At 36.9% G+C, this 13,103-nt stretch overlaps 1 protein-coding gene across 2 annotated transcripts in view; it reads right to left on the reverse strand.

Moving 5' to 3' along the window:
- The window catches only part of LOC115608698 (adhesion G protein-coupled receptor A3-like), a 284,297-nt gene that overhangs the window by 38,799 nt on the left and 232,395 nt on the right, over positions 1 to 13,103 (reverse strand). For both annotated transcript variants that reach the window (XM_030487919.1, XM_030487920.1), the window contains 3 exons: positions 12,228 to 12,436; positions 3,776 to 3,903; positions 2,750 to 2,873 (listed from right to left, as the gene is read on the reverse strand). In XM_030487919.1, the coding sequence (XP_030343779.1) occupies positions 2,750 to 2,873; positions 3,776 to 3,903; positions 12,228 to 12,436 (461 nt within the window). The remainder of the gene's footprint in view (positions 1 to 2,749; positions 2,874 to 3,775; positions 3,904 to 12,227; positions 12,437 to 13,103) is intronic.

Below are 13,103 nucleotides of genomic sequence, written 5' to 3' on the forward strand. Positions count from 1 at the left end.
CACCAAGAATCAGATTCATGGGTAGTCTAAACAGTCTGTAGATATAACTTCATTCACACAGGAAAACTGAAGAGGCAATCAACTTTTCCAGAGCAGCATTCTATCATCAGTTTTCTCAGAAATCATAAAGATTGCATGGCACGTACACAAGTGAGACTGTCTAAATATTTAAATATGTGAGCTTCTTGGAAAACCACTAGTAGGCCAACCTCCATACCTCTTAGCTTTGGCATCCTGAATATTAATTCACAGAGTAATCGCCTCAGGATTATCACAAGAGGAGAAAGGCACTGGGACTCATAGAATTCTGAAAATCATTGCTGTCATTAAGCAACAAAGGGTCTGTGGTGCAGTGCAGTGGGAGTGAATATTTGTTTAGCCTCTGTTACCAGCCATAGGAGCCTTGTCTTAGATTGTTTGGACTGTTGCATCCATTAGCCCTACCTAATTACATCAGTTTCTACCAGGAACCAGAGGGCTGCATAAGTGTTGTGTGTCCTGTATCTTTTCTATATTTTAACTGCTGATATTATCTGTTGTTGTAGCATGGTGTCAGATAAATAAATAACTTTATGAAACTGATTAGAAGGCATATGTGAATGGATCCATTCAGTTTAAGTGCGCATGTTTCTCAGCAGCTCGGGATCTAGCCCTATACCTGAATCTAGCTGTTCTAGCAAGAAACAGCTGTCACTGATAATGCATTTTATGAAGATACCCCTGTAGCTTATGTATTACTCATAAGAGATTATTAATAACTCATTTATCTCAATCATTTTTTTATTATCGCTGTTAATACTGCACTGTTACCACACAATCTGTGAAGTAAATAACCAAACTATCATTGTAACAACAGATGGTCATGCGTGATCATGTAATTGCATGGCCATGGCTGCCCTACAAACTAATCTGCTGCCTTCACTTGCAAACTGCAGGTAAAGACAATGGTAAGTGATATTTCAATTTGCTAGAACTCACAGATCAATTATGACACAATACATCAGGTATAAAGAGATACTTATCTCAGAATAATCTGGTAGACAACTGTGTCATTTAAATGAATACCATGTAATATACATGGGTAGATTTTGCATGGAAAATGTTACAGGTGCTTACAGATCTACACATGCTGTTTATTAATGGTCATGTACAAGTATACACAAAAGGCTTCCAAAGCATCCCACTGAAAATCAGAGTGATAACTCTTACACTAGTTGTGCAAATTTTGCAGTGACTCTGCTGTTGGCTGGCAAATCTTGCTGTTTACACCCATTCATGCCAATCAGAATCATAGAATCATAGAATCATAGAATAGTAAGGGTTGGAAGGGACCTTACGATCATCTAGTTCCAACCCTCCTGCCATAGGCAGGGACACCTTGCACTAAACCATGTGGCCCAAGGCTCTGTCCAACCTGGCCTTGAACACCGCCAGGGATGAAGTATTCACAACCTCCCTGGGCAACCCATTCCAGTGCTTCACCACCCTCACTGTAAAGAACTTCTTCCTTATATCTAATCTAAACTTCCCCTGTTTAAGTTTGAACCCATTACCCCTTGTCCTACCACTACAGTCCCTAATGAAGAGTCCCTCCACAGCATCCTTATAGACCCTCTTCAGATACTCAGGCTGAACAGCCCCAACTTTCTCAGCCTGTCTTCATATGGGAGGTGCTCCAGCCCTCTTATCATCCTCATGGCCCTCCTCTGGACTCGCTCCAACAGCTCCATGTCCTTTTTATTTTGAGGACACCAGAAATGTACGCAGTACTCCAAGCGGGGTCTCACAAGAGCAGAGTAGAGGGGCAGGATCACCTCCTTTGACCTGCTGGTCACACTTCTTTTGATGCAGCCGAGGATACGGTTGGCTTTCTGGGCTGCAAGCGCACACTGCTGGCTCATGTTAAGCTTCTCATCAACCAACACCCCCAAGTCCCTCTCTGCAGGGCTGCTCTGAGTCTCTTCTCTGCCCAACCTGCAGCTGTGCCTGGGATTGCCCTGACCCGGGTGTAGGACCTTGCACTTGGCTTGTTTAAACTTCATAAGGTTGGCATCAGCCCACCTCACAAGCATGTCCAGGTCCCTCTGGATGGCATCCCTTCCCTCCAGCGTATCAACCGAACCACACAGCTTGGTGTCGTCGGCAAACTTGCTGAGGGCGCACTCAATCCCACTGTCCATGTGATGACTGAAATTACTCTCTTTACACACTGTACAGACTCAGCCTCTGTATTCAGTGCAGCTGAAGCCATGCCCTCTCTGTGCATCTCATAGCACTATATCCCCAGAAAGGATGAAGCAAGAGATGTGAAATAGTCCAGTACAAACAGGGGTTCATAAATCGCAAGTGTCCTGGTCTGCTTTCTCTCATTAGCTTGAGTTACAATTAAAAGACATAATCGTACTATAAACATTCAATCCAAAGATCAGAAAGGACACAAATATTTGGGAATCATAGTTTTCAACTATCCTATAGAACAGAGAAATATAGTTTTCAGGGAATTTTTTAAAATAAGGAAATGTGAGCTGCAGAGAACTTAATGCATTGGTCAGCCTTTCACAGAAACTCAGGTGACAACCAAACACTGAACACTTCCAGTACTGGCATTTAAAAGACTTACATAAAATGCTGACTTATTCTGAAAATCTTAAGATCCATATGAAAAGAAAGAAAACAATTAATATTATGTTAAAAGATACAGTTTCAGGTTTTCATTCTATCAGAAAGAATTACTAAGGCAGATACTTACAGCTTGACATATAACTGGATATTTAATGCGATTGATTCCACCAGCAAAAACAGCAAATGTAAGAGCAGTATGGAAACAAAAGTTGAGAAGCATGTGCCATCCTTTTCTACTTATTCGGATTGTGCTGTTGAAAAATCACATTTCAAAATTAAAAACCAGCATATCTATTATGAAAATCATGATTTTGTAAAAATGCTTAATACCATAGAATTAAATTCTCTGATTCTTAAATACCTACTTAGCAATCTACCGATAGGGCAGAGTCTGATTTATACAGCATTGAAATAAAAGTTAAAAAGGTAAAATCAATGGTAAAGAGTCTCCTGACAAAGCTTCCTCCATCAAATCAAGCATTTAGAGTAATAAAAGTAAAAGGCTTATTGCATAGCTTCGGATATGCAGAACCTTTAATCTCTAAAGGATTAAATGGAAGCTGAAGATCATAAGTCATTGCATTAAGTTCACTTAATTAATATTTAGCAGCTTCTACAGTACAATACATTCCTACTCTTTTAAATTGCTAATGGTCTTTAACAGAAGTATCTAGTTAAAATGGCATTTATATAAATCTTTCATATAAAGAAAACACAAGTTTTCTAAAACCAGGAAGATTTAGAAGTCCAAGAAAGTTTCCTCTATCCAGTGACAGCTACTAGTCTTCCAACCATACTTGGTCTTAGGAACCAACACCGCCAGTGTAGCTGACCAAAGTGCTGCTCAGCTGGAATTTGCCAGAAAGCAATTTGATAGTGCTTGTGGTTTTATATTGAATTATCAAGTTAGAAATCTTAGGAAGAGTGTATAGAACATTTAGACATACATCTCAGGAAAGATACAGCTTAGGAACAGCTTGAGAAAGGTTGACATAACCTTATTTTTATTTCTCTGGTGTAAACCACATTGCTGATATTACTATCCAACAGTAATACAGATTTTAGTTTATCTTTTCAGTGAGGGTTAGACAAATCGAAGTAACTCACCATAATGTTAACCATTTAACACAAGTACTTAAAATTGAATTCTTACCTGTGATGGACAATGTAGGTGATAATGGAAGCAAACAGGCACAACAACATAACTGCAGTACATGCATATACCACAGGGTGCAGAAACTCCCCTGGGTACTGGGGGAAAGACAGCACTGTCTTAAAATCCTATGGAGAAAGCAAAATGATTTAAGATTGTTAGGCATGTGTGAAAGTCTGAGACTTCAATATGTCTTGCATTTCTAGCTGTTCCCTTTCAAGGGCAAGAAAATAAAATTATGAACTTTTTCTGTAGATACGGTTCATGAATTTAAAATAACATTAGGCTGCTCTTTCATCATCTGCATACACTTTGCAAGACAAAAATTAACTGTTTTGTACAAGCAGACACATCCTAATTAAAAAAAAAAGGTCTGAAAAAATACACAGATTACATTTTCCAGGCATTAGCAGTATCTGTTCCTTCTGATAACATGAACTTTATGTGTGTATTTTACTAGGATAGTAAGTACAAAATATCAAATTACCATAAAGGTCTTTAAATGGCATATACACAGCTGCAGAAGAACCACTGAAAGAAACAAAAGCCATGAGAATACACCCAAAATACTGACTGACTTGCTCCTACGTTCAAAAATAATTCCCAGTTGATACACCTCCTCTGACCCAGTGACCTTCACACTTAGTTGCAAATACTTTACTATTTTATTAAATCAAAAGCAGCTTGACAGCTATATTAACAGCAGAGTAAAGACCCATGCATTCCTTTTGGACCCGATAGTACCTACTGACAAAATTATTCATAAAAAACATAAATAAAAACTATTAGTATTGTTAAATTAACCACATCAAATTCCACTCTAAACTACTGGATCTCACAAGTGAAAAATAATAAGAGAGCTAAATCTGCAGGTGTGATGGATAGAAAGCAAGAGCCCTTTACAGAAAACAGTGTGTTTTCAGACTATCTGAATTATACCAAATATTACAGGTTCACTGTAATACATTAAGCCACATCTGTTTGTGGCACTACATGTCTGCAAGCAAATACTATAAATTAGACAGATAAACTATCACCTGAGTGCAAAGTTTCATCTACATGCCAGTTTCCATGTGCAGTGGCACTAACTCCACACAAAACTGAGTATATATCCCAGCACAGAAAAAGCTTAAATCTGAAAAAGTACTGAATATGACAATCCAGCAAACTCTAACACTGAAAATGCTGGCATATATTTGAAAGAAATTTTTCTTATTCGTCATTTTTAGGTTCTCCTGAAAGAAGATTCAATACATTATTTTCCTGAGGTGAATTTTCCCCTTTGGAGACTGGGACTGTAATACTAATATATTTTTTTAGTCAAACTTGCATACAGAGAGCAGGTTTCCAGCACCATTATTTATGTATATGAACTTGTACAAGCAGCTAATGTTCATGAGTATATGCAATTATTCAGTCAGGGGGAAAGGTACTGTTCCATTTACCTTCCAGAAGTGTCCTTGCAAGTAACAGGTACCCTAGTAGTCATTATTTTTCTTCATACTAGCTTTACAGTTCCTAAGATTGGTTGTACCAGTTTCTCCAGATGTATATTAATGTCAGTTCCAAAACAGAACAGCTTACAACGTACATAAGGAAGACCATCAAAATGAACAAATAATGTATGAACAAGATGACAAATGTATGTCATCACATCCCATTTCTCTTCAAGTACTTCCTTGTACTTGTAGCTTGTGTGTGTACCTCAGTTAATTCTGCTCAGTCACCATCTGTCTCACACACGAGTCCTATTTCAGCCCTCACCAGTTGACCAAGACTCAAAGTCAGAAGTGGAGTCACTCATCACAGAGGTACTCTTACGATGTCTCCTAGTATCTTTTGCTACTCCTAAGCCACAAGCAGAATAGAAAAGAACTCTGTCTTTTGATGTAGTTTGTTCATGTGACAGACCTATGCTCTTGAGGCCTTCTCTTGATTTCCCCTCCCCCCCCCCCCCCGCTTTCCAGTGTGCACGAATATACATTCAGGATATACCGAATTCACAAATTTCAAATAATTCTTTAAAAGACTACTGGCTCAGAACTGCAACTGAATCTCTACTCAAACACCATTTTTTGACCATCTATTCTATTTTTTTTATTTGCATCATCTTCCCATTAATTCTTTTACAGAGTGAATTTCTCAAGGAAGACTAGTATCTACCAGAAATGTTCGGTACAGTTTTGGCTCATATTACTGGAGTAGTAATGTAAATACTAGACAAGTTAAATAGAAATATTCTGCTGAAAATGAGAAAATATTTACTTCTAGCTCTTACTGATATAATCATACTTTGGTATACCAATAGTATACTTTGTCATAATTTATGTACACACCTGCTGAATTTCTGTGCATTAAAAAAACCTGTTACTGAAACTAATGTAGTAGTAACAGTGCAGTTATTTAAAGAAATAAATATCTTGGATATTTCTGGGGGAAAAAAAAAATCAAACCACCAAACAAACCTTTGAAAAGTTAACAAAGTTGTGAAAAAGGAAACACAGTGAAGCTACACACTTACGAAGCAACAAATGAAAACAATTTTACTTGAGGTAGCATAATTCAGTGTACTAAAGAGCTAGCTTTTACAGTGTAAATGCAAGGATCAACCAATCGCTATGTTTGAATATCAGAATACAGAATAAAAGCAAATACTGTATGTCCTACAGAAATATAGCCTGCAGAAGAATCAAGAATAATCAGCATCTTATAGCTAACTCAATTTAAAACATTCATTTTTTATTATTCTTTTCTAATCTTGTACAGTAAATAAGTGGTAAAATTTTTGAGTATAATAATGCATTACTGTAGAATGTGTTTTTTGAGAGTTTCATATATTGAAAATTGATTTCATTATAGATATATAATAAATTTATTTTGTTTGCTTTTTGATTATAATTAAACATTATTGATCTGTCAACCTCCCCTGAGTAATCCTCTGGGGAAGACAACATGCAGAAAACAAAGTTATTCTTTTAAATGCTGTACACAAAGCAGCATAATTGTAACATCCAAGCACCACAGAGACTGAGTCACAAGGGCATTTGAACAATCAGTCATGGTAACATTTAGATTCCTATTTGTATTTAGGTTTTAGATTACTTGTACTTAAAACAAACAAACAAACAAAAACCAAACCCAAACCCTTAAATATTAGGCGCCAAATATTAAGATGTTTAGGAGCACCAGAATATGAAAATTATCTGTAGAGTTGGGTCTCTATATGGAGAGCCAAAAACATTGCCACACACATCCAGTGGAGCAGTTTATGTGCTGGGGAGAAGGACTGCTATTTAGCATGATCTCAACAGACTGGAGGAATGGGTTCACAGGAATCAATAAATTTCAATAAATTGAAAGCAAGGCAGTGGTGAGCCCTTGTGGCACATAAGGTGAACCACGAATAGGGCCATGTTAACAAAAGTGAAGGCAGCAGGCTGAGGGAAGTGATTATTCCGTTCTATTCACCACTTGTGAAACCAAATCTTGACTAGAGTGTCCAGTTTGGGGTGCTTCAGTACAAGAAAGGTATTGATGAATTGGAAGGAGCCCAGTAGAAGTCACCAAGACAGTAAGATGGCTCAAGACCTAGATTCTAGGTCTTTAACTTACATCCCCTATCTCTCAAGAGTTGGCCCATTTTACTGCGCTCCTTTATAATCTGGATCCCTTTACCCTCTGGTAGAAGCTGCACCATGAAGAATGCAAGATCCATTAAGAAAGCAAGAGCAAATAGAAAGAAATACGAAAAAGCAACCTGAGAAGCTGGAATCTTCTGGAAAGCTGGACTCACTACTATGTATATGGGGTAAGCATTCTCTGGTAGGTGAGCAGTACATGCCAGCTGACTTAGGTGAAGAGTATGTGCCTCCTCGCCAGGCCTCTGAGTGACAGCAGAGTTTAGAAATCTAGCTCTTCACACTGGGAAACACCTATGCACATGCAGAGGAATCTAATTCCAAGGAATTTTGCAGTTCCCACTATACCAAACGTTAATTTCCCAGATAGCAGGCAAACTTCCTGGATCTCTTTCATAGTCTTTGGTGCTTAAACTCTGCTAAGGTCTATTCTGTAGGTATAAAAATAGGTGTTTACAAAGAAAAAATTTTGAGAAGTTCCTTCTTAAACCTCTCTTGATAAGCAGTCTGATTTTTCAGAGTACTGAACCACGTTTCCACAGCCTGTTACAAGCAAACTGTGTGTTCTCTATTGGGAAAACATCAAATACTGTAATTATGTCAGCCTTTTCAATGACATCTCTGTAATACTTCCCTGACTCATGAATTAATTTTTCAAAAGGCTTAGACAGGTATTTTAATTTGGAGAAGACCTGAAACATGGAAGTTTAGAAGACTGTTTTTCAAGAATTGAACTTCATGAATAGGCCTAAGAAATCCTGCAACTGTCTCCAGTCACACTGAAAATACTGAAAACATTGCTTTTGTGGTTGTCATGATCCCACCAATTTGGAAAGACTTAAAATAATTAGGGAATTGTTGTAAAACAACAGGAGAAAAACCTTAGCATGATCTGTTTCCTAGTATCTTGCCTCTCCTCAATTTCTCATTCACACAGTTTTCCAAGGCATGCTTCCAGAATAGTTTCAAATTCGCTCTGTTTTTGTCAGCTCAATCTCCTCAGCCCTAGTTATCTCAAATAGCCATCGACTGAATGTATGCTGCTTTTGCAAATAGTAACTACATATACTCACAAAGAAAAAAATTCCAACAAAGCCACCTATGTTGTTCGGAATAATGAGATACATTGTGACAAAACATGAAAGGAGTTGTTTCTGATTTTATGTTAGTTTAAGCCCTCTTCAGGATTATAATAAAACATTCTAACAGTATTAATGCATTTTATGTTAATTGAAAAGTAGCATAGTTAGATTTAAAAATTTACTGGTGTTTATTTGGCAGATTTGAGGAAATTACTATTGATGAAGCAGTCTGACAGAGAAAAGGAAACGCTGTATACAATTACAGTAATATCTATGACTATTGAGTTGCCATTGTGTTCTAAGAAAAATGAAAGGAAGAACAAAGGACAATGTATGCCAAAACATATTTAGCAAATTTTGAAATTCAATGTTGATGTTAGATATTTTTGTTATCGCCTGATGAGTTTTTACGCAGATATACTATGGCCACAGGACACTAGATTGGTCATAACATACACAAATAGTGTCCTGAAAAATCAGAATATTGATAGACAGTTCAGGTCACAAAAGAGCACAAATACATAGTATACATAAATACTTATAATTGGATACACTGATTCTTCAGAATTTGTAAGTTCATAATTTTACTCTAAATCAGAAAATCATACTGCAGGGTTCATAGTTCAAGATCCTAGAGGGATCTGCAAAAGAAACTAAAGTGTGATCATCTCTTCCTCCTACAGGTAATGGAAGAAAAGACAAAAATGGGGACTGGTTCAAACACATAGCATATGAAGGCAAAGGCAGGAATATAGCCTGGGAATTTAGTTCACAGTATTTTCCTACTACCCGTAGGACATACCATTCGAAAGCTGATCAGAAAAAGATAATACTCTATTATGTCTGACATTATTATTTTACTTCTATCCACCGGCCCAACCCAGAGCAGAGTGAAAGTGTGAGAGCGTGGTGAGGGAAGGAGATTGTACCTCCTTTCCAACTCAACCTCCAAACTGTACTCTCTCTCTCTCATTGACATCACCTAACAACTATCACAGAAAGAAATCAAATGACTCTACATGAATCCTCTCACTTGAAGAATGCTCATGCTTATTAATTATCAATCGTAGTTGATAAATCTTTGATTGCTGCCTTTCTAAAAAAGGACTGTATGAAACTTTAATTTTAACCCTTTTACAGTACACAGGTAGAAACAACTTCTATAAAAGCAGTTCAGAGAACTTTGTCGTACTATTTAAAGAGATGACAGATCAGAATATGTGCTGTACTAGCTACAAAAATGGACATTTAGATTAACTGAGGCTTCTATACAATCTTGTTCCACAGCAGGATATTCATTATCCTGATGGTAATGTAAAGCTTTATTGCTACTCTTCAGTTTACTGATGCTACTTGAGTATTCTGCTATGACCCCAAAACATAATAATCAATTATGATTTTTTATGGCTAATAGATTAAGGAATTATAGATTAATAACATGTATTATGATATTGTAGCCTATTTTCATTGGCTGCATACCATATGGTAGCTATTTTGAATTTGCTATCAGTTTGTTAGTATTTTAAAATATATTAGGCACCCAGGTGTCAATTAAGAAGGCATACATAGGCATTTTATATTGTTCACATTATAAATTAATAGCTAAGCAGAACAATGAAATATTTGTCATTTCTGGTATGAGAATTGAACTGCCCAGAAAAACATAGTTTCTATCAAATAAAACAATCCTTGACTTTATGCCACAAAACACTGATTAAGAAATAACACTTGAATGAAAATGGTTTCACATAACGAAGCTACGAAAGTTTTCCAATAGCTGTTTAGAAAGACAGCTGTTGTAAGGCATATTGTGTATGTATCTATATATATATATATATAAATATTTCTTAGGATCAGGCATCTTTTTTCTTAAAAGTGACTGCGAAACATGAGCTAAGGAACATATCGCATTGTTTGCTACCATATCGACTGCAAAGCAAGGGTGAGTCTAAGATTTTCTTGTCTTGCACAGATAAAAATGAAAGACGCACACAAGAAAAAATGCAAAGTTGCATTACTATAACAAAAAACTCCACAAAACCTCAACCAAAATTACATACCAGGTGCAAAAGGTGCAGTAAAACCTGCCTCAGTTGCCTTTACAGCTATAGAAAAACCAATCTGCTACATCTTATCAGAGAGAAATGTGCATTTGGCTTTACAAACCAAAAATAATTGTAGCCCTTGTGTCAGTATACAATTTTTGCAACCAAAATGAAACAACGAAAGTAGCCATTTGCAAGCAATTACGTAACATATACTAACTACTCAAAGTTTCAGAAGAACAGGCTGAACCCAAGCAGTTGAAGGAGCAGGAAGCCATTTTGGGTGTGGCACCTGCAAAGTTAACAGGTACTTTCTTTAATGAATTTAGAAAAACATTCTCAAAGGAAGATTATGTTTCACATTTGGGGAAACAAGTGGCTGGGGGAAAAAAGGGAACTTATAGACGCTGTAGGAAATGAGGTGTATTTGATGTCGTCAAATCTTAGGAACAGCTCTTAAATTCTGACCAGTTCTGGAACGGGTGAAAAAAATGTTCAAGTAACTCTGAGGCAAATCAGTTCTTAGGAAGTGGACGATAATATCTGCATTTAACTTGTGGGTGCCACAGTCTTGTGCTACGATTGGCTGCCATCTGGGCTCCATCTGACAGCAGCAGATTGGTATTCTCTGCACACGTCCTCACAATTCCTGTCGCCTATGTTTGCTGTCCCTTACACATACACACAATACATTATTTACTCAACTATAAACATTTCTGAAACATACACAAGCAGCAGCTACAGTGCAATCATGCACCAGTGTTCAGGATCAATCTGGTATTAACAGTACACATCTGGCTATTTTTTTTTTTTACAACTGGTTTATAATACATATTTTTAATGGTGCAAACATTTTCTCACATATGTTAGAAAGCTCTAATTTTTTGTTTGATTTCCTTTATTCCCTGAATAAATATAGGTTGCTATTGCACACATATTTTTGCTTTCATGAAGGTAACTTTCTGTTAAGCAGGATAGTTAAATAACTGCAATGGGAACTGAAGTGTGACTGCGAACAGACCAAAGCAGGCTGATGTGTTAGCACTGCACAGAAATATTTTTCTTCATGAACAGCAATTTGGTAAGAAGGCAATCAGCACTGGCATACAAACTAAAACTCCTACAGAATCAACAAGGACAGTACTGCCCTTACTTAAAAGAGCAGAAGATGTTATTCCTCTCCATTTATTAAATGATTCAACATTGCGGTATGCCTGCAACTAATTAGTATGATCAACACAGTGCAGGGCAGGAACAAAAGCAGACCAGCCTCTGAGATGTGCTGATGTAAAACCACACAGGAGTATACATTTTTAAACCCTGTCCTATAATTTATAACCATTACATACTAATCTTTTCTTGATGGAACTTTCAGTTGTAAGACTGAATTTAATGTCATTTCTGATTAGGCATGTCTCTGGATATTAAAACTGACCAGCAGATTTATTAACTTACTAGCAGTTAAATAACTTACTTTCTTTAAGACTGTGTTATACTAAACATTATAGAAACCAGGTCAGTTACTGCCAAGTAAGAATGATAGAGAGGCACATAAAAAGAACATATATGCATGGCAAGAGAGAGAGGAGGAGGGAAGGAGAGAAGAAAGGAGGAAGGGAGGGAGGGAAAAAGGGAGGGAGAAGAGAGGTAGAGAAATATATGTACATTTGCTAAGTCATATACTTACCATTAGCACTGCAAAGTTACTGAAGTGCGTACTCTGAATGGTGGTAATATTGCCTGCAGAACTAATTATGTGGCACCCTTCTCCCCACCAGCCTCCATGTCCATCTAGAAGGTCAAAATCCCAGAAGGCTGCAATGGGGTCTATACCCCGTGCAAAGTGCCTCAACCCTATAGTAAGAGGGCTGGTGATGTTTCCAAAACTGCACCCATCTGCAAAAGCAACAAACTGAATCAGAGAGATGGAGCAGAAAACACTTTATTGATGAATGCTGTGTAAAGAGATCAGATACACTAAACTATGGGGAAAAAAAGCAATAGACATACACACTTAATGGTCAAAATCAAAGGTAGTGCTCACATTCAGAAAAGTTTCCAGTAGTATAAATAAATCTGAGCATTTCAATCCCATAATGTGTCCAAATAATCTAATCATTCTTGACAAAGCAGATTTTTTTTGTGTTGTTTCAGATACTTCTGTTGTGACCAGTGTTATACTATTGCCCATGTAACTGCAGAAACAGCTCAGTTTCATGCTATGGTTAATAGCTGAGACGATTCTGCACTTTGAAAGTCACATTTAAACATTTTAAAAATGCTAATAGAAATGAGAGCACTATTCAGTATAAAATAAAATTAATAAAATTGCCTGGGTGAATAATTAATAGTGACTCACTAACACACAATATACCACATTTAGACAAAAGCTTTTAAAAACACCTGTTTTACATCCATCGTATCAGAAAGTATTCTGGTGAGTATTAATACATGCAACAGGGCACTTCTCCCACTCCAAAAGCCTCATTTTTATCAGTGCCTAGGACATTAACACTGCAATTTTCATTGTGAAGAGTAAAAAAAGGTTCTTTCCTATAACACC

Source organism: Strigops habroptila, chromosome 5 (assembly GCF_004027225.2).
Source record: "Strigops habroptila isolate Jane chromosome 5, bStrHab1.2.pri, whole genome shotgun sequence".
Lineage (NCBI taxonomy): Eukaryota > Metazoa > Chordata > Aves > Psittaciformes > Psittacidae > Strigops > Strigops habroptila.